The 25,720-nt window shown below is 40.9% G+C and overlaps 1 protein-coding gene across 3 annotated transcripts in view; it reads right to left on the bottom strand.

Moving 5' to 3' along the window:
- The window catches only part of MAP7D3 (MAP7 domain containing 3), a 46,515-nt gene extending 25,103 nt beyond the window's left edge, over positions 1-21,412 (bottom strand). For 2 of the 3 annotated variants that reach the window (XM_067005380.1, XM_067005379.1), the window contains exons 1-6: positions 21,214-21,412; positions 7,530-7,631; positions 6,645-6,725; positions 5,066-5,229; positions 2,088-2,202; positions 1,554-1,586 (exon numbers count right to left, since the gene is read on the bottom strand). In XM_067005380.1, coding sequence (XP_066861481.1) covers positions 1,554-1,586; positions 2,088-2,202; positions 5,066-5,229; positions 6,645-6,725; positions 7,530-7,631; positions 21,214-21,307 — 589 coding nt within the window. In that variant the 5' untranslated portion in view covers positions 21,308-21,412. Of the gene's footprint in view, positions 1-1,553; positions 1,587-2,087; positions 2,203-5,065; positions 5,230-6,644; positions 6,726-7,529; positions 7,632-11,446; positions 11,490-21,213 lie in introns of those variants that run through there. The other variant, XM_013183283.3, reaches the window with a different exon arrangement.
- Between the last annotated feature and the right edge of the window lie 4,308 nt (positions 21,413-25,720).

Here is a 25,720-nt window from a genome sequence, read left to right on the forward strand (position 1 = left end):
CTTGGTCAAACACTGCATTATCTGTTTATTTCTAAAGTCAATTTTTTCAGAATTGGTGCCAAGTTATTCAAATGATCTAATGTAGCAGAACATACATGTCCTTCCTGTTGCTACTTCATGAAGCATAAGGTACAGCTTAAGTCTTCATTTTCACATTAGGAACATGTTTGTTGGAAGACCGTTTATTTGTAACATGCTTCAGCAGTACTGTGATTCTAGTCTTCATGATTAAAGGGACAGACAGGACTCATTTCCTCACTTAAATTAGAAGAAAGCAAAGGCATTACTTTATGTTGGTTATAAAGTTTAGCTTTTAAATTAGAGAAGGTAGAAAAGAATTCAGGAGAAAAAAATAATGCTTTCCTAAATACCCATGACAAATGTGATATCCTACGTTCCAAGTTCAAAGACTTTTGGTAATGTGGAATATGCTACCTGGATTTATATATATTTATATATCTTTAATATATATAGATAATATATATAAAAATTTTTATATATTATATCTATATGTCTAAGGAACACATGTTTAACAGGTAAAGCAATACAGTGAAAGTGGCTAATTTTGAAGAAAATCAGGGGTTCATGCTGTGCAGAGAAAGGGATGAGAGAAGTTTAAATAAAATACATATGCTTCTGCTGTGTTGCCAGAATAAGCCACAGTAGTTAAATCATGCTCACTCAGACTTTCATTGCATTTTCAATTCTCATATTGTCAGCATTGCAAGACAGCTGTGTTGAATTAGTAATGCTGTGAGCATGCACAGATTTTCAGAATTCAGATTTAGCTGGGTCTCAGCTGAAAGCTGTTGTCTTAAACTACCTACACGAAATAATTTTACTTATTAAACATACAGACTTCACAAATATATCAGTGATTCAAAATGTTTCTATGAATGGCTCACTCTATACACTGGCAAATACCAGAACTACAATCAAAATACATTAAATATATAGAATTACATTTAGACAATAAGACATCTAGTTTTGTGAAGCCCTATGTGGAAAAAGAATCAAACTGCACATAGGACCCATTGCCTTTTACAAAATTTTAGCAAAAATCATCTGATTTTACAAGTATTTTCAATCGCTCATTAAAAAAATAGAAAAAGAAACCACAAAACAAAAAATAAACCAACCCCACACTTTTTGCAAAGTAGGAAACAGTGAAAGGGTTCAAAATTTCCAGTTTTGAAAAAAAGCTGACTACTGAGTTAATTTATTCTCAAATACAATCCTTTAAGAATTTCTCTTCTCCTCCCCCCATGCTGCATCTAGTCATCTTTAAAAACCCAAATGCACATATCCTCTCCCTCAAAATTCCCTCAGGATGCCACAACTAACGCTGTAGTTTAATTAGCTGGGAGGGATAGTTAAAAACGTAGAGGACTGCTTTCCACTTAGGGATCGCATTTGTTGCATAGCTGGCCAAGATCCAGGAGAAAATCTACACGGAGATGGTTTTTCTTAGTTTTAGAGAAACAAGAACTCAAGTTTAAAAGATTAGTAGCGAGTATAAAACAAAAGAAAAAGAAAATTTTAGAAATCAATACCACCAGTTCCAACTTCATCTGTGGTCTGTTGCTCTGTGGAAGAAGAAGGTTCATAAGTTACAAGGTCAAATAATAAACAATGCAAGTCAAGCAAAAAAAAAGGGGAAGTTGGATATCATGATTATTTCTATCATAAGCACATTCAAACATGTTTTAAACAAATACTTAAAAATTAACATTCAAGCTGGCAGAAAAAGACACTACTAAAACAAAAGTCAAAACACACTCAGTACAATTCCAGCAATTCAGAAGATAGGCTGAATTGAGGAGTTTTTGGCTTTACTTTATTCCTGGACAATAACTAATTTAAAGTTACTTATTGGCAGGGGCCTTCCAGCTGGGCAGTACATGAAAAGATCTCTCCCAGTGCACCCTTTCAGGACAAGTACAGACAGGAATCTTTCCCCCCAAACCTACCTGCGGATCCTGTTACAAGATCCAACAGAGGAAAAGATGCCCAGGTCTCTACGAATAGTACTACACCTGCCAGTGTTCACACTTAATATTAGCCATGCTAGAAAAGGTGCTACTTACCTGTTTTGCTCTCTGAATCTGGTGTTACAGACCCTCCCCAGGACCATCTCTTTTGTCGTGTTTCCAGTCGCTGACTCCGTTCCAAGGTACGATGCACAGCTGCTTCATATCGCTCCTATTATTAAACAACACCACTATGAAGTTATGTAACTACAAAGCACAGCTATGCTAAAGACAAAATACAGATTGTTTTTTTTTTCCAGCAAGATTTAAAATGTTTTATTTTGTTGCAAAAACTATCACACAAAAATGTTAATGACAATTAACAGTTTCAAAAGTGTAAACATGATTAGATTGAGTGACAGCACAGGTAATCTATTTTACTCTTTACTTAAAATAGCCATCAGATTTCCTGTTCAGTAAACAGTACTACTTATTTTCTAAACAGGGATGAAGCCCAAAGTGAACAAAAAAAATTGCTTATTCTTTATACTATTTATATTCTTAAGTTATTTCTAAGAGATGCTTGAAATTCTCCATTATAAAATACCAAGAGTAAGTATAAGGTTGTTTGTCAGAGAACTATATGAACACTGGTCCAAATATTAACTGATACTGACATCAATAGATGCACAATGAAACCAGATATAGCAAGATATGAAAGCAAAAAATCTGCAAAAAAGATTAATCAGCTCTAGACTAGAGCGATCGCTGCTGACAGGATGAGGAGTACCAAACAATGCTGTCTTCTGTATCCAGGACTAAGAACTGCTAATGTGGGAACTTTAGCTATTGTGTACAAAGAGAAAATGTAATCATGCTAGACCATTTCTTCTCCACGATCAGCCAGGTTTCCATCCACGTGTCAACAATAGATTTCTTTTCTGGAACAGTCATATCCCAAGCGACCTCTTGAAGCAGTATTTACTGCCGATACCTTACAGTAAGATGCCAAGGGGACTTATTATCCAAATGTTCCTCCCTCCTGAGGACGTAAGACTTTCACCTTCTTTCAGCACCATTTCACAACACAGACTGACACGGTCACAGTGTAAAACAGACAAAGTAAACTTGGAAGGAAGGAGGAATGGAAGGAAGGAAGGAAAGCAGCATTCCATATACTGACAAAAGATAAAATGAAATAGTGTTGTTTTTTTTTTTTTTTGAAACATAAAGCTTAGTTGTTGCCCCCCACCCCTTGTTAAACAAAGCTGAATTAGAGTTTACCTAACATGCCTAAGCATCTAGTCTTTACGTAATCTGTAGATGAGAAGGTATTTGCAGTGTGGTAATTCTTGAAAGCCAGAGTTAAAGACTTCGCTTTATAAACAACTGAAAATCAGTTATCAACTCAAGACATCGACATAATCAGTTGCACAGCGGTACAGAATAATTGAGTAATTGTTATAAGACAGGTATCTCAAGGGTAGCCACTGCTAATTGTCTTCAAGACTGGCTTAGACAGAGAACCACTTATTTTTCCACATTGCTCGCTATTGTGTTTCTTCCTCTGCATTATCTAAGGAAGGTGATTAACTAAATGAGACTTGGCTAAAGAACCCTACAAGCACGTGGCAGAGTATGTATTTTTGATGCACTTCTATCTGCTAAATTACGAGAGAAGATGGTATCTTGCTGGCAAATACTGCCTTAAGATAGCTTCTTTAGAAGCAATTTTTTTCAGGTGTGAGAGTCCAAAAGTCAAGATCTGTTTTCCTTTTCTGGTTGAAAGTAAGGTTTACAGGTCAAGTGCACACTGTTTTCTTACCTCCCTGATTCTTCACATATCTCTATGTACAAGATCATCTTCCTCCAGGGACCAATTAAAAGACAAGGTTAACATCAATCGAAAACTCATCGGCTAGTCCCTTCACCACTCACCACAGTGGCTACTTAAAACATACCTGTCGTCCTCTAAATTTCATGAATAAACATACTGTAGGCTTAGGGGAAGCACCTATTGAAGCATAAGGGATGTTTGATGCTTAAAGTAGTAGCCTGCAGAGATAATACCACACTGGACTCCAGTCAAGGCCCACCCCAAACATTTCTGCTTGTTCTTCAGCAATGTAAATTATTCCATGAAGTTCAAACGGAATATCCATCTGAACACACCCAGAAGCTGATTACAGATAACAAAACACCAGCGTAGAATACTGCCAGTCAAAAAAAACCACCACAAAATCTATTCCTAGAACAGCATGACAATAGCTGGACTCCAAGGGGACATCCAGCCAGGCTTACATCCTCTTCATCAATGACCACAGCAAGCTCTTACAGCTAGCTTATGAAAGCATGTGTGTGTGTTATGCTTTTAGTGCTGACACACCGCTTCTGGAAATCAACCCTTTCATAACTTGCAACATATTTAACATGCATCAGCAGACCAACTCGTCAAAGGGGATGGCACATAATTATGTATTTATTTCTGTTTTCAGCTTCTATGAAGCTAGCAGCATGCTCCACAAGTTAAATACTGCTCTGCTGGTCCATGTGCAATCAAAGCAAAGGCAAAGGGACAGTCAATTAAGAACAGCTGATACAAAGTGCAAAGCAGTAAATGGTAAGTACACAGGTAACATCAACTGCACAACATATGGTAACAAATTATAATTTAGGAGAACTAAAAGAATGTGAGACTCTTTGGCCACAGCTGGGCTCCCAGAAAGCAAGACACAGAGCTGAAAAAAGTTTAAAACCTGTCACCCATGCTAATTTACAAATGGGATCTATTAAGTGCACCAAAAAGAAGCAACATATTTAGGAATATAGAGTGGTTTTTTTTTTTTTTGTGAATGTGAAAAATAATCACTAGCCAAACAGCAAACACAGCTCCCAAAGTCCAGAGTTCCTCAGGTACAGTTAAAACTAGGCCAGGGATGGGGATGGAGGACACGTGCCCACTGTACAGATGTGTAAAATGTTTTCATATTCCAACACACAGCATTCCCATGACTTTCTATTTTTCATCATTCAGAGCATAGTAAGAACATAATGTAGGAGCTCCTATAAAACTACAGAACTTCAAGACACAGTACCTTTTCTTCTTCTATTTTCTGTTTTCTTTTTTCCTCTACTGCTGCCCTCCGTTGTTCCTCTTTCTGCTTTTGTTCTTTTAGCTTTCTCTGCCTTTCTTCTAACTGTTTTTCATACTGAAGTTTTGCTTTTCTCTCCTTTTCAAGGATTTGTGTCTCTTTGGCAGCTGTAAATTTTTAAGAAAAAATTAAAATCAAACTTAACTATTCGTTGATATTACAACACGGATTACAGGCAAGAGACTACCAAGCAAAATTATCATCCCTTCAAACTAAAACACATAGCAAGATCAGCTAGCAGTGCTGGATGACACTTCACATGATGACAGAGACGTCTAATTCTGTCCCCAGGATGGCAATGAATTGGAACCTTTTCTGCCATTACACTTCACTGTCTAGACAGGAATGCCAGGATATGTATATAAACACCTTCCTTGCCATCATAATAGTGAAGTCTTAATAAGTAGTAAGCTGAGTATCAAAGGGTGGAATTTTCTGTTGCAATTCTCAGTTTTTTAGGATAAAAGATACATGGAAAAGATGTAAAGCGTTGGGCAACAACACAGAAAAACGCTGCAGATACTGCGTCTGAGTACAAAATAGTTATGTCACTGTTCTCCACAGCCTCCACCTAGATACAGCTGTGCAGAGCTTAACAAGAAGCTTCACCTCCTCTGACAAAAATCTAGCGGCTGAATACACAGTAGAGGTAGTTTCTGCGGCTAGACAGATGAAATGAGCTTAGAGACCAGATAATTATATTAACAACGCATTGGCATTATCTATGGACAAGGCCCCCAAAATACTTCTGAATTTACGTACATCCCAGTCCTGTTCTCTCTTCCTGTTGGGATAAGACAATCATTCCTGTTCTGCGTGTCTTTGATCACACATTAAGCAACACAGACATGCAGGCCAGAGTAAGCCACTGCTCCTCACCAGCTGGGAGACTGAGAACAAGGACTGCAGGGCATACCGTGACCCTTTCATCTCTTGCTTCACACATATAAGCTGAGATTCACATCACAAACAGCATAAAGCTGGGCAAGAGTTTTACTCTTCTCTAAGTCTCAGATTCTTAGCTAAAATAAAGCATATATTGCTGACACTTAAATCCACGAGTCTTTTCAGCATGCTAGGAAACAAGAGAAGCAGTGTTCAAGGCAATCAAGCCATTCAACTAGCTAAGCCCTTTTTGGTTTTCTCTGAATCAGTGTTTCCCAAACCTCAGTCTTCAGGGCTACAGGAAGAAGCTCTAAGATAAAGGTTATCATTTCAGAAATGTTTTTGCTGAGGCTTCCAACAAGAAGTTGGCTATATTTGCCTGGTGGTCCCTCGGAACTGGAAGGACAGAAGCAATATACAGTTTGAAGAAGCCAAAAATCTCTGTAATATTTTCCTCTCAACTCTAATTTTTCTCCGTTCAGGCTCACAGATGGTCACTGAAGCAACACCAAGGGCAGACCTGGTTGGTGGTCTCCAGCAAGCTGAAAAAAGTGACTAAACAAGGAGTAAGAGAGTGAGTTATCCTTTTATCACAAAGATTTTCAGAAATTATATTTCAAATGGAACAAGAAAATACCATGTTGCTTTTCCCGTTCTTCTCTACGCTCCCTGGCTAGTCTTTGCCTTTCTTCTGTTCTTAGAGTGGAACCGTCTATCACTGCCAAAAGAAAAATTGAAGACATGTAATTGTCAGTTATTTTGAACACTTAAATCTAAATAAAGTAGTCGTAAAGTCTTTCCTACGGACAGGATTATGGAACATCCTGACAGATGCATACCACCAAAGCACTGCACATTTTATATAGAGACTAAAGATCTCAACTGGAAAACTAAAAAGAGGCAGAATACCCTCCCCTTTCCCCTCCCTCACTACAACTGATCCTTTTTTAATGTGCAGCTGAAAGTATGCACAAGATTAAAAGGCCCACTGTGTACAGTCTAAAGAAAGCCTGAGCAAACATCAGACGTTGTAAGAACATACCACTTATTCCAAATTCAACTCTGATCCTTATTCCTGCACATATTAATTCCCGTGATCAAGAAATACAGGAATCTAGGAAAACTCCATCTGGGAACAGATAGTTTATGCATCATGACAAATTCAAAGTGCTGCAGGATAGCTACTTTGCAGGCTAAGCAGAACCAAGACTGCCTGAGTCTTTGTAGGTATAAAAACTTGAATTTCAGCCAGAAGCGAACTGGTAAGCAAACCAGAACATGAAGAATGCATTTATCTTCATTGTTATGTCCTGCTGAAATGATAGGCAACTTCAGCGGCTGAACTCTGAGAGCGCTGAGAACAAAAAGCCTGTCATCAGAACTAGACCTTCAATGAATCTGTGAACCATCTAAAAAAGCACTTCATGCTCTAATCTCTACTAAGGAAAGAGCATCGAACTTCTTTTTAACACCCCCCCCCCAAACCCAATACTTCACTAAGAACAATGACCAATAATCTTACCTGGTTTAGTTGCTGTCTTTATGTTTATTGAGGTCTGGACTGCAATAGGGCTAACACCACTTTGGCTTCTTCTTTCTTCTGCTATGGCTTGGGCTGCAGCAACTGTGAGAAAGAATCATTCCACATTAAGAAAATTTCTACAACCCTAACTCATGAAATAAATACATGAAATAAAAGCATCAAGTTCTACTTGAGGCTGCAGATTCTTTAATTTAATAACTAACTTGGGTCTGCTCATTTTTTAAGAAGAAACAACTTTTCAGATGAGATTTCAGAGGTGACACAGCTTTTATTTGTAAAAGCAACAGAGACAAAAGCTTATGTTTTACAATGCATAGGAAAGGACTACACAGTTTCAAAAAAATCAAACTTATTTAATAGTGAACTATTATAAGAGAAACAATATTTAGTAAAGTTATGAGTCTGACTTACACTTAAGCACGTAATAAAAACTCTTTGCTACTGCACTTATGTTTGCAGGCTTAAACAAACATAATAGACTGTTAGCAGTGATAGAATAATATTTTGATGAGACCCAAGCAGGAAGAAGTTTCTAAGCATCTTTCATTATTTCATGACATGAAACCGAAAGTGAATTAGCTGTATAAAGTAAGCCATTAGGAATGCTCACATTGTACTTCTGAAATTGGATCTTCAAAAATAAATTTTAATTATAAATTAGATTCCAAAATAGTAATTTGAGCAATCGTGGAGAGACCAATTCACCTTCTCTGAGTTCTACCAAGGTGAATACAGAGAACTGCGGGACTATGGCTCCCGGTTAATCATACAGAAATTGAATGCTGGCCATGTTAATTTCACTAAATGACAAAAGCCATTAAGAAGTCTGGGAGACTATTTACTGTATCACTTTTCACAAATCTGCTTTATTTTGGTATCCCTTTTCACTTTAATTAGTGATGTTTAGGGCCTGAAGGCGAAGCGTTGCACGGGGAGCAGGGAGGGCAGGCTGCGGGACAGACAGCTTTACCCCACTGTCCTGCCCAGCTTTGAACGGGACAGTCTTTACACCAGCGATGCATTTTCATCAGCATCAAGTCACCTTGGCTGACAGATACAGGGAGATCACCTGGGGTCTTTCAGAAAAGCTTAACTTTGGAAAAAGCAAGAGGAAGCACCAGGCAGCACCAGACGGTCAGATTTGCCATCAACTCAACATTAAAAAGTAGAAGTTAACGCCTGTTTTAAACAGAAAGGGTAATCCACAAAGTAATTATAATTTAAACCATAACACGGAGGATGAATAGCAGAATTTGGTGTTATATTAAAAAAAAAAACATTATAATACATATATATTAAAAAAAAAAAAAAAAAGCTTTGTCAATGATCTCAGGCTTTCCTTTAATAGAGGAGTGCAAACTGCAAAAGAGGAAGGAAGAGCCTCTCTCCTCTTCATGTATTGCCATGACAACTAGCTCTGTCATGGTAATAATCCTCCCTAAGGCTGTGCCCAAGAACAATCACCTCAAAGTGTTTAATCCCATGTGATGTCAGTGATAAATGCTGATTACAATACTTATTCAGCAACTCTAAATTGTCACCCGCAGCTGTTGCCATGTCTTGAATTAATTTTTCATTGCAGCCCCAAACAAAAGTCTTCCTCAATTCTACCCAATGCATCTCTGAGGCTCTTTTCAAACAAATAAGAGACCTGATATAACGCGACATGGTAAGATTACCAATTTGCAAAGAGGAGAGCTAAAACAGGGCACACTGTAATTTCACCACACAGACAGAAAGCCGGGCAAAAAGCTGATTTTGTGAGTACTGCACGTCACATGGACATGAATCTAGCTCAGGTCACCAGCCAGAAAACAGGAAAGTTGTATCTGCTGCACACAACAAGACCTGAAAACACTCTGAGAAAGGACAGCCTGCTGCAGGTTTTTCTGAGCACGAGAACAGCCAGAACATTTATACCCAGTGAGACCCCTGTAGACCACAAAGACTGAAAAAAAATGAGCACCCTCAAACACAATTTTAAATTAAGAGAAATATAGAAACCCAGCTGCATTTTTTCTTCAGTCTCCATCGGAAGAGGTACGCAGGTGGGCTGAGCCAATTCAGCCCAGCCCAGCCGGGAACTGAGCACAACGGAATAAATTCGCCCGACTTGGACACGAGTTCTAGTCAAAACCAACACTGGAATTTTGCCTGTACTCCCAGAAACTTTAAACACCCAAATTTCCGTAACAAAGTTACAGGGAGAAGCAAGCCATAATGTAAAAAGGCACCAAATTAATCTTACTTTACCTGCAGAAGTATTTTACTATTAGAAATCTTGATGAACAAACTGGTTATTGTGGATTTATGGGATTACGTATTTATTCATTAAAAAAAAGAACACAAACACTTAACTAATGTTTATGATTAGAAGGCACCGTTTAAAAATGTGTCCTATCTACAAGGCAATTAGTTCATTTTAAAAATAAAGTTGCAAAAAATATTTGAGGTTCTATAGAAGAACATAAAAGTGGGTTACAAAACCAGTACAACTTGCAAAGGGCATAGAGAAGGAAATGGTCTAAAAATACTTAGCCAAAGGATTTTGCATGGCAGTTAAAACATTTCTGATCACTGATTCAGCGATCTGTAATTTTAATGGAAATGATGTGCTTACAAATTTGAAAGTGGCAGATTCAGAGGCACTAGGAGTGCACCTTCATGTCACACCGAAACGATCCATTTAACTAACAAAATCAGAATTAAAAACAAACTACAGATTTAAGCACAAGATTATTAAAAGGGAAACAGCTATCACATTAGATGTATCCTCAAAATGTGTGAGCTCAACTTCACCAATCTCATATCAGCAGAAAGGTTTAACGGCCCTTGTCAATTTTACGGTAAATTTACGATAAAATCTGTAATTTTCAACATCAACATTCTACTGTATGGGGAGATTAACTACACACTGTTGTACTGTGCAAATTCTAAAAAACACAGATCTTATTTTTCTTTAATATGGTAAAATTTTTTTTTTACTAGATTTTAATATTCTTTAGCATAAGATGCCTGTGATTCTTTAGAATACTTTCCCATAATGAATGCAGCAATCTGCTATGAAGCAAAGCTTCACTGAGATGAACTTCCCACAAAACCTATCTATCTTTGTAAAATAAGCCTAGTATTTCTGTAATTAATCAGGAAACCCCAGAACAGGAAACCAGTTAACAACCACTTCACTACAGCCTGTATCATGTGCTGTATTACTGGGGGGTGCCTTCACAGACACATTCAGCAAACTTCCTGGAGAAGAAAAATTCTCTTAGAGGCAAACTAAATCTCATTTCTATTCTGAGCTTCCCTCCCACAGCAGTCACTGAAGGCTTTCACAACAATTACTTGTTATCAGCATGATGTGTGTGCTTATTTTACAGCAGTCTAAATACTTCAGCTAAAATTAATAGAGGCCATGTGGCCAGTACCAATATCTGCATTTGTGCATAATAAAATAGGGCCATTTGGAACAGAAAATGGTTAGGTAACTTGGGCAGCAGTTTTCCTTCTGCCTTGTCGCTACCACCTAACGTTACGCATCTGGCCCAGCTCATCTCGGACAAGACAAACAAACCCAACCCAACCCAACCGGAGCACCAAGAGCTGCCACGGGCCGGACAAGGCAGACTCGTCTCCCAGCTCACCTCCAGCCCGCAGCCCAGCTAACAGCGCGGGTCTGGTGGCACCTCCCTCGCACCGAGCATGACGACGCTTCCCTCTCTGATTAGGTTTCCAATATGCCCTGAAGAGCCCGCTGCTATAAATACAGCTTTATTTCTATTTCTATCCTCGCGCCGAGTTAATGCTCTTGGCCACTGCCAAGACTGTCAAAGGACCCACACAGTTGCTGTTCTTAGCAAGCCTCATTAGGACCTGAACCGGCTCCGTCCCTTTACCTAGCAAGGTTGAGGGCTTCCATCGCATCGTCTTTCACGGTGTCTTTGACCCGACCAGATGCTGCCCCACTCTCTCTTCCTCTCCTGTGCCAAACCAGAAGGGAGAGCGGAATATATTGACTTTCACAGCAATCCTTCTGGTTCTTATGATTTAATGACTCATTATGTAAAACAAACAAACAAACAAAAAAACCCCAGGGTAGGCCTTTGAAACTAAAGTTAGAAGATCTCTTCAATGTTAAACATCATTATCACTCTACACGTTTTCACAAATGTTTAAATCAGGTACCAAGAAGCCAACGAGCAATGCATAAAACAGAACGAATTTGAACTTCTCACTAAACATCTCTGATTTTATAGCAGACTATCAAATTTGCAAGATGCCGTTTTTGTATTGCATTAACTCTTTCCTCAATCAGTAACTCTTTGCCTAGCTGCTAGTAATCCCTTTCGGTAACGCTCCTCTGATCCTATTTCTTTTAACATTTTTTCCAAAGCAGGAAGAAGTTAGGATTCAAGGCTGAGATTTCCATGTATTTTCCTTTAAGCTGATTTCCACCTATTAATTACCACAGGTTAAGATAAACAGATGCAAGATCATCCATTAGACGGTTTGAAAAACTGGATACTGTCTTCACAGCATTACTCCTTGGCAGCAGGACGCACCGCACCCTCTCATAAACGGGTGGACAACAAGGTTTTTAATGATGAACGGAGCAGCCCCCTCCCTACGTGCTCCTTTTTTCCCTGCTTTCCCCCTTCTCCCTGTTTTCCCTGGTGCTCCTCACGTCCCACCTTCGGGCTGCAGGGGCCGACGGGCTCCCCCAGCGGCACGCGTGCCGCCCAGCAGGCACCTTCTGACGGACCAGCTGGGAGGCAGATGGTTCTCCTGTTTTGTCTGGGCGGCCACCAGATGGGAAGCACGCGGATCTTCCGAAAACAGAGCGCGCCGTCTCTCAGCTTCAGCGGGCCAGAAGAGCTTCCTGTTGTCCTACCCTTATTCTAGTTTCTATTTGCAGCCTTTCATTTTAGACGCATTCCCTACATGGGATATCTATTTTATTACCTTTATGTGCTTTCCTCCCCCCCAGCATTTGTCCTGCAGTGTTTAAGTCTATTTCTGCACCTAATTCTCTACTACAATCTGGTTTTCTTCCCTATGCTCAAGGCAGCTTAGGATGACTTCTTCAGCTCATCAAAAGTACTGCTCCCGCCGGAAAACTGCTTGACACATGCATTTGTAGTATACAAATTAGCAGCTCTACAAATAAATACTTGAGATATATTTGCAAGAAAGTAAGTTTTCAATTACCCTTAAAATATCCATACTCAGATTAAGAACTGGAAACATCAAAAAAAAATCCACATAATTAAAAAAAAACTACTTCTTACTAGGAAATCTACAAAGATGTGGCAGAAGCAATCTCAAAAAGATGTTACATGCTCTTTCAGCCTAGGGCATGCTCAGCAAGGCACCAGGAAGATTGTTAGTTAATTTGCGGGTTGATCTCTGTACCCGTTTCCCTAAGGGAAGCATACAATCTAAACCAAACTTGAATGTAGTAAGAGCACAGGCCAAAGAATCAAAATTTGTTCTTAAATGAACTGGCAGCCATCTACAAAAACTTTCTATAGCCAGAGAAGCTATCCCATTGTCCAAAAGCAGAATCAGCTGAGTACCATGCTTGGTCCAAAAGCCAGGGATACATCTGTGAACCAACCTCCTACGGAGAGTCTTACTAATTCCTACTCTCTCTCATATTCTGTTACTTTAACCTTACTCACACCACTCAGACCAGAGTTATGCTTCTCTCTACTTAATGGGGAAAGCAACTTCTCGCACAAGGCTTGAAGAGGAAGGAGAGATGTCACCAAGTCTTCAAGAAACTGTCATAGAGTCGGTAGGAAGCTCTGCCTAAACCATGTACAACACAGAGGACTTCTACAGGGCTGACTAGTTACATGCACCCCCCTTTTCTGGAAAAGAGACCAGGCTTCACAGCTTGGGGTTCTTTACTAGTAAGTATGTTATTACTCACCACCTGAAAGAAATGAAACTGAGTCATGGCAGATACTCTATTCTCAATTACTCAGGGGCTTTCTGCTCCCTTCGTTTTCTCCTTTGCCACTCTCTTCTTCCCCACAGTTCTCCCTCACCTTCCCAAAGTAAAGCGAAAAGGCTTTGCGTTCAGCATGATTTCACCTTTTTTCCCCTTTTTTTTTTCCTTTTAAATAAGAAAGTACTCTTTCACCGGCCTCTTTTGATATGATATGATTCGTACAAAAAGGCATGCCAAAGAGGATGCTTCCCCAACGCACGTATTCCCAACTCTCTGCAAAGGTTTAATGCAACTTGGATCACTTCTCTGCTCTATGTGGTATTAGTTATTAATCTCTTTATTGCATTGTGCTTACCAAGCTCATTCGCACAATGACCTCTCGTTAGAGCTGACATTTCCTACCTAAGGCATATACAAAGCTTACAGTCCCAACTGTACTCCTTAGCAAATGGCCATGCATTGCTGTTGTTTCCTTGCTGTCTAGAAGCAGAGTCCTACTTGGACACAGGTACAGGGAGGCCACAGATTTGGAAAGTTTGGAACGCTCATTGTGTTTCTCAGTGAAAGAGCAAGGCACTAAAATGCCTCAATAAAATCCTCCAACAGAACACATTACAGGTGCATTTTAGATGTAAAGAGAATATTTCTGCACAAAGTTTCTGTGGGTTGGCAGCCACAAACTCCTTCTGCCAACTGCGAAACGAACAAAAATTGCTTTCATCCATCCTGAGTGATTTCTTTTAAAGAGCTATTAAACAATGACTTTAAAGCTGATGAAATAAACTATGACTGAAAATCTCTTGTGGACATCTACAACCGTAGCAGAAATCAATATTTACCTATTACTGCATTGTGGAAATTTCAATATCCTAATATCCCGATACACTGTCCTAAAATGAAAGTAATTTATATAATAAATATACCCGTACATCATTTTATGTGGATTCACTATGAAATTTAAGTGTTACATGACATAGGTTATATGCTTATATAGAGGTGTATGCAAACCTGACGGAATGAGACAGGTTTAACAGCTACAGAAGGAACAAAAAGGTAAAATAGTGACGTTTTATACATGGTGCAGAAGATTATCTGTACTCGCTCTTTGGTACAGATAATTTTATTTCTTTACTAACACTTTGCAATGCCTCAGACTCCTGAAGTAAATTCAAAAACTATTTTTAATGTGTTTTGTCCCTCATGCTGACTGACAGCTGTCAGAGCAGTCCCACTGCGAACCTGCACAGAGCAGTTTAGTTCCTGCCGTGCTTCTCCAGCCCAGGAGCCAGCAAAAGCAAGACAGACAGACATCAGCCAAACCTGGCGTATTTCCCCAGCTACAGAGGTTGCTTTAAATAGACTCCTCTTCATACACCTGCACAGCCACTGTGAAAAGTAACTTCAGGACAAACTTCTGTTCTCTTTTCCTCTTTCACATCTATTTTATGATTTCTTTCTTTTATACTGCACTATCCGTAACACTGGAAATCAGCTAACTTCTCTTATCCCCTACTTCCCCCTTTCCTGAATAGTTTGGTTTCTTTTGCTTGCTCTAAGCATTTTCTTGTAAATGCTTTTGTCCTCTTATTTGCTGGCTGCCAATTGTTTAATTCACCCAGCCAAAACAATGCCAGAACACAGCCTAGCGCTGCAAGTCACAACTAACTTGAGACAAATCCGGTGAAAACAATTTTGAGCTTTCTTTAGATGAAAGGATAATAGCTCCTTTACACGAAAGCAGTGAAAACTACTGCTTTTGCCTTTTACACTTGATGAATTTCTTATGGCAGCTTAAGAACCCATTCCAATACTCTCTCTGCTTCAGAAGAAGGCAGATTACGCTGGCATTTACCTCCAAGAGACCAACCTCCAGACCCATACAGCGCTCACATGCAGCCATGCACCAGCTCAGTGCTATCAGATGCTGACAGATCAACAGCGAGAACGCGGTGGCGCAAAATGCAAAAGGAATTAAACTGTAAATTTTCTTAAAACTGCGTGCTTAACCTAAGCGATTAAAAAATAAAAGTTCTGAGGCGTTCCACTAGAAGTAAGGTAAGTTAAAAATGACCAATGGGTGAAAAAAAACACACAACAAGCAGGATAAAAGGGCATGAGAGAACAATCAAGAGACTATGGTCTTGCTTAATTCATTACCTAGTGACAGAAAATCTTTCAGAGAAATCTGAATGTAAGGTGACACTTGCTGATCTGGCCTTGAGACTGCTGTCCTAGGCTGTGAACGTCCAGAACTCAACTTACGTATCATTGATCAGCACTGTTCCACCAAACTGTTTCTTTACAAAATTATCATGAGAAAACTAAAAAGGGGGTAAACATTCAATTTCATAGAACACATTTATTCATTTATGTTCTTTTAGTATACAGATCTCTATACAATTTCTACACTCTTGTAGCCAACCCCCCTCTGATTTGGGAGGATTTTAACACTAAAAAGTGCTAAAACTCTTACTTGAAGAAGGCTATTCAAAAGCCACAGCAGTATCTTTGCTCCCTCCCAAGATTCAGGTTGGTGCATTTAAACAGCAGAAGGTGTCAGTGAATTAAGAGCCAGCTAAATACTCATAAAACAGTATTTTAGAAGTTCCCTGTGAATTATGAAGACAGAAAACAGAGGAAAGGAAGAGGTATTCTGAACACTATCGATGGTAACAATTTTTGTCAAAGGCAACTACAACTGTGGACTCCTTCACCTGCAAGGCAGAAGTTTAAAACTGACCAGAAAATGAGAATAATTCAAAAGAAAACAAATGTCAAGCATCTAGAGCATCGTTCCTTAAGAGCAAATGCTTGTGTCCATTTACGTATGCCGTGAACAACAGCCGCACGCTGTGGATTGCTGAGGCATTATGCATGGCAGCTACTGGTTCTCCTTCAAATGAAAACACATCGAGCAACATTTGGTTTTGTTCCACGAATCCTACACCGCTAGCAAGTTAATCACTAACATCTAGAACAGTTTTAATTATTGGACAGGCATGTGCAAACGTATCAAAAGCATATCATCAATTAAGAACTACCTGGTTGTAAGCTGCGTAATTAGCAGCTAAATCGTTCTAATTCATTTGTGGTTGACAGGAATTTGTCGTCCCTAGTTTGTTTTTAAAGCATCACAAGTCATCTGGTAAGTCATATTCAGAGAAGTCATTAGAATTGCATGCTCAGAATTTTATTTGTCAGGATATTCTTTCACAACGGGACTGTTAGTATCTTTGATTATTTAATCATGTTTACATAAAGATAGCAGAATTCAATACCTCTATAATTATGACTATCCCAGAATATTTCTTTCATTTTCCTCACTTTTCTGCTTAAACTGCCTTATTGCTTTTAAGAACTGAGAATCAATAACAATATATCAGTAACTGAAATACTCCTATCCGTTTTCTTATTTCAAAAGACAAGTGTATAAAGAAAAAGCAGTCCTTAATTCCAATCATGTTTTAAGGCTGTATACAGTTAGGGATAGCAAAAACGACAGAATCTCTGGGCTTCCACCATTACAGCTGTGATCCTTGCAAGTCATTATTTGTTCAATACTTTCATCTCAACTGAAGCATGGAATCCAAATGTATCTTTTGTAATGTTAACGCTTGAAAAAGCAAGTAGGAAATGGAACATCGTGAATAAGAAATTTCCCAAAATATGTTGTATATGCATATGGTTTTGAGACTTTTTTTTTTTTTTGCTTTACGTATGAGCATAGTGAGATGAAGCAAAGGAGAACCTCAAAGGCCTTCTCCAAAGCCATGAGGAGTTTGAGAACACACGAAGCTGAACCCAGATCTACCAAATGCCACTTTAACGCCCCAGTCACCAGGCCGCCTTTGCTCCACAGATGGAAAACACGAGCCACCTGTACAAACACTACCAAGTAAGACAACTGAATCCTGAAGATGCTTTTTACTGTACCACCCTCCATGCCATCAGGAACTTGGCAAAGGCAGATTCTTCATCTTGCAGTTTCCCAGAAAAATTCTGAAGACCACCTTTAGTCACAACCACTCTGTAAAATTGAAAGGCTTTTGAAGAGCCAGATTTGAATGTTAGTTCTTCCTCTCTCCCAGCCAGAAGCTCTGATGCAGAGATCAAATCATCAGCTGTCTGATGAGGCTGCTGGGTCCCAAAGCATTTTCTCTCCACGCCACTTCTCTAGTACCTCCATAGCTGTTGCTATGAACTTGTGCACTGAAGTCACGTTTTATTAGATGACTATTACCTGGAGACCAGACAAATCTGCACGTTCCTCAACACCTGCTTGAGCAATTAATTTTCCCTATTAGTTATCCATTCAGACTTCTTTTAATGTCAATTCTGTATATCGGTGTTTGGTAAAGAAGTTACCAGGAGCTGTGTTCCAGGCAAAACGGACAAAGGCAGACAGTCACTTAAGCAGGGCAGAACAAACAATTGGATTGACTGAAGCTGTTGCTTTAGTAGACAACTGACCAAACCGGGCTTGGCCATGGAGGTAATGGGAATTAGGCCTGCAGCTAGATTTGTCGAAAAGGCCAAAGAAAAAAGGCTCTTTAGTTTTGTCCCATGTCATGCAACAGGTTTCCCGAAAAGACTACGTAGGCCTTGGAAGGGAAAATTAACATACAGGATTTTAATATACAAAATGCATGTTTTGAACCACCTTCACTACAATGACTCAAAATACAAGTGGAAATCCTAGCAACTGTGTATCCAAGCTCTGGCAAAGGTAAAGACACATCCCCTGTCACTGATGCTACAAATGACAAGATGAGATTTTCGTATTTCGGTGAAAATGAAGATTAAACAATAAAATAAATGCAGACTACAACAGCTTAAAAATGTATTTTAAAAACTCTGCTTACCCATACTACTCAAAACCCCTCACTTACTGGGTAACCTACCAAGTAATTGACTGTCCCCCACTTCTTCAGTCTTTATGAGCCTCAGCAGCGCTTACAGTATAAGAATCTGAGCAAAAATCCTTCTTTATCCCTGATGGATGACAACAGCAAGCGTGGATCACAAGAACGGAGAAACAAACTGCCATTTATATGCTGCTGTTTCATAGTGTATAATCACAATTTATATGTAATGGAAGTTGCCTGTTCATGCATCACTGATTGCAACGTTAAATAGCTTCTATCTGTAATAGCAAATTCTGCTTTTTGTCACCTTCTTAAAGGAAATAAGACTGGACAGGTGTGTAGGGCAGAAAAATATTGCAAAGGAGTTGTAGAACTGATACAGCAAGCATGATTTGACCCGCAGATTCTTAATTACAACTGATACTCAAAGAAAAAGAAACACCTTTTCCTTATCTCAATACCAGCCTGAATTGCAAGAAAAAGATTCTCTTTAAACTTACCACATAGATAAGGAAGTTAGTGGCACCCTGGGATTCTACATTTTCAAGGACTAAAGTAACTAACAAGCATCAATCAGCTGAAAATCAAACCAGTATCAAAAGGCTGGTAGCAGAGAGCAGAGGCAGGGAACAAGGACCTGGCATTGTCTTGTACTAAAGACCTACGAAAGGAACCCATGCAAAAGATAACTTCACAAAAGGTGTATGTGTATATATACATACATATGCATGTATATATACACATACATATATATACACACACATATACCAGAAGGAGCCATGGTTTCTCAGCAAGATGCTGCCCACTTATACTTATTGGCCTTAAACATGAGATTCCCAACCAGAAGTTCAAAGGCAAAGGACTGAATGTACTTGCAGCGCTGTATTTGTTTGCAGAGATGTTTGATCTGCAGATTAAGACAGCAAAGTAGGTAATTGTCCACAGGCCAGCAGAGGCTGGGTGTTAGAATTCTGGTTAGCAGGTATTTTGGAATTGAGAAGGTCCCCACTCAGCCATCTGACCTTACAAAAGCAGAATGTTATGTCCTTCTCCCCACATCTCCAAACCCGACAAACAGCAGCGTGGGACAGAACAAGGTTCCTCATGCTGTCTTTTTTTTAACAGATCTTCCCCAAACAGCTGCTCTATCACTTAGTTACTGCTCACAACTCTGCCAAACAGCAGCAAATACGGTGGCAATTATCTCACAAATTCCACTGTTAAACACTGGATTGTGAGGATGATTTCTAAACATTATTTGCTTTCTCCAGATAGCGGAGGAGAAGTTAGGAACAGAACTGTACGCTCACAGACAGCATTGCTTCAGTTCAGATTAGCAATGAGCTCATCTTCCAACACGTAAGTGGTAGAAATCCATTCTATATAAACTGAAGTTTAGATTCTGGTTCAGTGACTTCTGTTGCCTCAGGGGAAAAAAAAAACCTCAAGGTCTATCCTTTCTAGGATCCAGTGAGGGGTTTTTGTTTTTTAAACACAATGCGCACATTGGAAAATGTGTGTAGTTAAAGAGAGAAGAAGCTGACTGGTTCACTGAACATTTCACCTCTGTTTTTTTGGGACTAAATCTGGGCCGTGACAGCTGTCAGCAAATATGGGTGCTCTCTGCCAGAGAAAAATGTAGGATCCACAGTATAAGAGCATCCAACGCACAAAAGGAAATTCTGCAGTTCTAGCAGTGAGGATAAGGATCAAATAGACATGGCCTGGGCAGGTGAGAGGTGCTATCTTTTGGCAGGCTGTTATCTTTCTCAAACATTAGATTGTCTTAATTTCAAAAGGGAAAAAAAAAAACATTTCTGACACAGAACACAGCGAAGAAGAAAGACTGCCTGATATGAGCTGATCATTCAGGACCTTTTGCCAGCATTCTTCTTCGTGTAATTACACAGATACACTGAAAGCAATTAAACGGTAGGTTGCCGCGCTAGTTTTTTTTTTTGTACGTAGTCCAGGTTAGTTTAGATGAAATTAAATCAAAATCCATGATTCCGTGTCCTCACTTTTTTTTAGTCTGGGCAAAAAAAATATTTATCTTTTACAATGGCTCACCCGCAAACCTAATGTGTGCAGCTGTGCCATGACATTATGCTTGGAACATACATCAGGTGTGCACAATACGCATTTCAGAGCGCAAATTCTTAGGGGTCTTAAGTACAAACAGGCACACAAATGCACTGGAGGACAAAAGCAAAGAAGTGCAGAGTTTCCTTAGCTCTCTTAAGACACCAGTTTTTTAGTTTAGTTTTTTTTTTTTTTTTTTAAATAAGTTACTATCAAATCTTTGATTCGGAAGCAATGCCACATCCTGTCCCTTTCCCTCTGCAGGGACCGGCGCAGTCACAGGACGCCTCGCCGGGACGAAACCCCTGCGGGGGCTGCAGGCCTGAACGGGGGGGGGGGGGGCCCCCGGGAGCGCAGCGCCCCGAGCAGCCGCGCCAGCGGGGCGACCCCCGGGGGAGCCGGGTCCTGGGGCGGTCCCGCGGCTGCCGCCCGCCGCCCGCCTCGAGGGGGAAGGGGACGCGCCGCAGCCCCGCAGCCCCAGCCGGGCAGGGGGAAGCGGGGTGCTGAGGGCCGGGCGAGGAAGGCGGGAGGAGCTCCTCTTCCTCGCCCCGCCGCCAGCCAGCCGGCAGGACACAAAGCCCCGGCGGCCCCAGGCTCCGCTCCGCCGCCGCCCCGGCCCCCGCAGGGACGAAGGGGACCGGGAGGTGTGTGTGTGGGGGGGGGGGGGGGGGCAGCAGCGGAGCCTGGCCGTGCCCTCGCTCTCCCGCCCGGCCGCCCCCCGCCCGGCCGCAGCAGCCCTTCCCCTCCCCGCCGCTCTCACCCATCTGCTCCCGCAGCCCCTTCAAGGAGGAGGAGGAGGAGGAGGAAGAGCAGGAGGGGGGCGCCGCTCCTCCACCACCGCCGCCCTCCGCCATCTTCAGCGCCGGGACGCGCGGCTCCGCCGGCCGGGCAGGAGGGGGCAGCCGGAGCGCAGTGCGCAGGCTCTGCGCCGCCCGGCAGCGCCGCCGCTGGGCTGGGCAGGGCCGGGACGGGCTGGGCAGGGCTGCACCGAGCCGCCACGCCGCCCGGCGCCGGCCCCTCGCACCTCCGGCCGCTCGCCGGGGCCGGGCAGGGCGGTGCTTCCCTGCCGGGGCGTAGCGAGGCCCGGGGTTGGCCCTCTCCTGCCTCAAGCGGTGGAGGAGGTCGAGGGGCGGCGTGCTGCCCCCTTCTCCATCCCCCCCCCTCTCAAGGAGGCACACCGAAATGGACGGCGAGGCCTGGCGAGGCTGCGAGAAATGGCTGCCCCCAGCCGCCCCGGGCCCCCGGAGGGGCGAGCCCCGGCCCGGTGCCTCCCCCCCCCCCCCCCGCCCGCCCGCTGCCTCCCCCCCGCCGCCACTGCGGCCTGCTCCGGAGGGACCCCGCTGCCCCGCATGGCCCTGCAGCAACTGCAAACGTTACCCCGCTATTAGTGATGATAAGTTGCCCGCAACGAGGGAGCCCTCAAAGAAATAAACTCCTCAGCCGGCTGTCCAGATGTCCAGGCTAGCGAGCCGTTATAAACGCTCCTACTGTATAGCCTGGTAGAGGGGCTCAGGCGAAGCAGAAGCAGGTGAATTTTCACGCGGTGCACCCAGTTTCAGCCTCAGCTTGGGTGGCTGAAAAGTTGACACAGTTCAGTGGAGTCACCTTGCTGTGACAAATGCCGAGTTGGCTGGAAGCTCTAGAAGACTTACACAACTGGATGAGCTAGCAGGGGCCGTAGCTGCTGATGCTGTCAGACACTGCTATGTGCCGCCGATGATTTGCTAAACTCGGTTGTCCCCAGATCTGAAGGTGAAGCACATCCTGGGATTTATCAGTCGTATGGAAATTCAGATTCACTGAATTCAAAAGAAGCAAGCAGCCACAAATGACTGAGCTGGGTTACACCCAGTTTGTAACTAAGTGCATGCTGGCTTGCGATTGTGCTGGGGACTGAGTCCTGTATTTCAAGCACCACTGTTTCTCTACACATTTCCAAAAGAAGAATGGGGTTAAGGGTGAGGTGGTCAAGGCTTTCAATAAATAAATAAATAAATAAAAGATTGCTTAAAAATGTTGAATAAATTCCCAGATGTTATTGTTCTATGACAATTCGAATTTGTCTCGTTACTTTGCTGCCTTGGTTATCAATGAATTCTGGAGCAGTTTCTTCTTGGTTTGCCTCTAGGTTTATGCTTTTGGAAGACTGAGGATAAAACAACATCAGTGGCTCTATTAAAGGTTAGTTTCTTTGGACCTTATGCTGAAAGCTCCCTTTGAAATCACAAATGGAAAGTTTACCTGCCAGAGGGCCACAGCATTATCCCATAAATGGGAAGAATGTGGAAAAAGTAGCTGTAAGATCATGCATGTGGTATTTCAAGAGAGTAAAAAGGAACCTTACAAAAATTTAGAGCAGGGCTCCATTTTAACTTGCTTTTTCAGACTACAGACTTGCCCTGTTCTTTGTTTCTTGTTTGTTATATTGGCTTCCCCCACTTCAGCATGTGTGTACAGAGAATCCTTTGTCTGTTGTTTCCTCTCAATGTTATAGAATACCAATGATTATTATTATTTAAAATAAAAGGGCAGCTAAAGGAGATAAAACCAAAACGTTCTGTGCCAAATTTCCCAAATTTGTGTTTGTAATGTAATAATAATACCTTGCATTTATATAGCATTTGCCACTTAGCAATCTAAATGAGCTTTATACACACGGTGAAATTAAATTGCACCATTACCCTGAGAGACATGTAGATATGTTATCCTCGTTTTACAGGTGGGAAAACTGAGTCACTGAAATCAAAGTCTCTGCTTATGTTATGTACAAAGCAGTGCGGCAAATAAAACAGCTGAGGTGTCGTGATTCCTTGTTCTGTATCCTCGTCTTTTTCCCTGTTTCTTTCAATAGCTATTGTAAAATATCACCAGTATGGCTTATATTGATTCTCTACAGCATAAACTACAATCGTCGTGGTACAAAAAAACGGTCAGACTACCTGAAAAAATGTAATTTTTATGTTTTTGGAAGTTCTATAAGTGATACATTTTCTGAGGCTGTACTTTTCATATCTGCATAGGGTGCTCGTGAATGTTTGGGGTGCTTTTGAATTTTGGTTAAGTTGCATGTATGTCCCTTTAGTTACAGAATTTGTTTAACACACTGTGCAATAAAAAGGGTCAATGTCTATCCTTTTTTTTTTTTTCTCTGAGAAAAATAGGATAGTTGTCATGGGAGGAATCCCTCTGCTTGAAGATAACATTTACAAATGGAACGGCCAGCTAAAATGAGTTTTCCAGTGAGATATTATTATGTTCTTTCCATTTCAATAGACGCAAATACAAGTGGCCTCAGTCCTTGGAATTTAATGTCTGATACTCTGCACGTGCAAAGCTTCAGAATATAAATTACAGTAAGGCCAATAAACCGAGTGTTTCACACTTGGTATATTTGTGGTGGGACAGTGGAGGCAATTTAAAAGGGCAAGCACATCAAATTCATGAATGATAAAAGAACTCTTGAGTTAGAAGTAGGGCATTGTCCCTTCCTGATCTCCCTACATATACATACTGCTTGATGCGCGTATCTTTCATCTTTAAGCACACAACAACTGATCTGAGAAAATCTGCCCCAATGTGGAAAATGCATTATATCTTTTTCTTCAGTGAGCAGCTTAGAAATGTTTGAGCTAATGTTTCAGCAATCGTAGCTGTAACTTCCATCTTAATTTCCTGTTTAACCCTGTTTCTCAGATTTTCAGTTCAATCGTGCAATTACTGCTTATGCATTTTTAGAAGAACTTCATTAAAATTTTGACCTAGCACGGCTTCAGCAGCACTGGCAATCATCTTTCAATTTTGCTGCATTTGCAGATTTGATTGCAGTAGCTGATTTATTCTAATCCTTTAAAGACTGTCCTTTTTTTCCCATTGTCCCCGTGGAAACGTGAATAATTTAATTTTACAGTCATTTCTTCTATCCTTTTAGTTTTCACACAATAGTTTCTGACAATTCTTTCCAAAATGTTTTAGGTCAAATCATTGGTTGGTGCATATTGGCATTATGAGATGAATGTCAGTAGAGCTATGGCACTGTATGCAATTTGTGGTTCTAGGGGTTTTATACTCTGTATTTCAGTTTAAACAATATCAAAATTAATCAAAATAGTAGTAGTTGAAATTAATCAAGTAGAAGCTTGTGCATACAATGACCCAGATGCTGAAAAATGCCTGCTCAGAAAATACTTAGGCCATTGTTAGATCTGGTGTTAGAAGAGACACCCACCCATTTCCTATTTCTTACCCTTTTTCCCCAGTTATCTAGTGTTACACACCATTAGATGTGGTGCTTGACTCGACTTCAGTTTGAGATCTGTTATAACAGGTTTTACATTCTAGTTCAAAACAGCCCCCAAAGTTTTCTGTAAGCATGCAGATCCTAATCGCTTTGATCACTGAAGTATCTAACAGTAAAATGTCCATGTGTGTTCAGCTTCGTTTATGTAAGAATCTCAATGAATACGGGCTAAAACTAGAAACCCGGGAAATTAGATCTGTCTATATATCTGTGCACAGAATTTCAAAAAAAAAAATCAGGAGAAAGTATTCCAAAACGTTCTAAATCCAAAATCATAAAGCATATATTGTGGCAGATTATAGCAGGTTTCCTGTGGTGAATGTAACTGGCATCACTGATAGGAAGAAAATTGGTGGCATGAAAACTGCTGTACCTATTGAACATTCTTTCCAAATGGACTTTAACTGCACATTCTTGTTTATTACTCTCCTGCTGGGACAAGTACCTGTAACAATCTGTGTTACTAATACATCTGCACTCTAAGGACTGCATTTTTCAGTCTTAGCTCAAGTTCATTTCTGTTTATCTGTATGAATAATTCATTGGATTTAAAGTTAGCAGACAACGTTGCTTAGTGTAAGAGATACAGCATCAAGCCCTTTGTTTGTGGTCTAGTATGTTTATTAATTACCTGAATAATAGAACCGAAGGCATTCCTATTGCATTTGTAAGGACTGCTGATATATAGGGGACAAGCTTAGAATTTAAAATGATCTTGAAAAATTTTCATAAACCATGAAAAATGAAGGGAAATAGGGACCAATGCAAGATGAAATATTTGGACAGAAACATACAGCTGCAGAAAGACAAGAAGGGAGAGCTTGCTAAGGAGCAAATTGAACAGAAGAAAACCTGCAGTGTCACAAGCTGAGTGTGAGTCAACAGTGTCACAGTATTGTGAAAAGGGAAGCACCCTTCCTGAAAGCATGACCAGAAGGGTAGCCTCTTAGACGGACAGCAGCACTTCCAC

Source organism: Anser cygnoides, chromosome 13 (assembly GCF_040182565.1).
Source record: "Anser cygnoides isolate HZ-2024a breed goose chromosome 13, Taihu_goose_T2T_genome, whole genome shotgun sequence".
In the NCBI taxonomy this organism is placed as follows: Eukaryota; Metazoa; Chordata; class Aves; order Anseriformes; family Anatidae; genus Anser; species Anser cygnoides.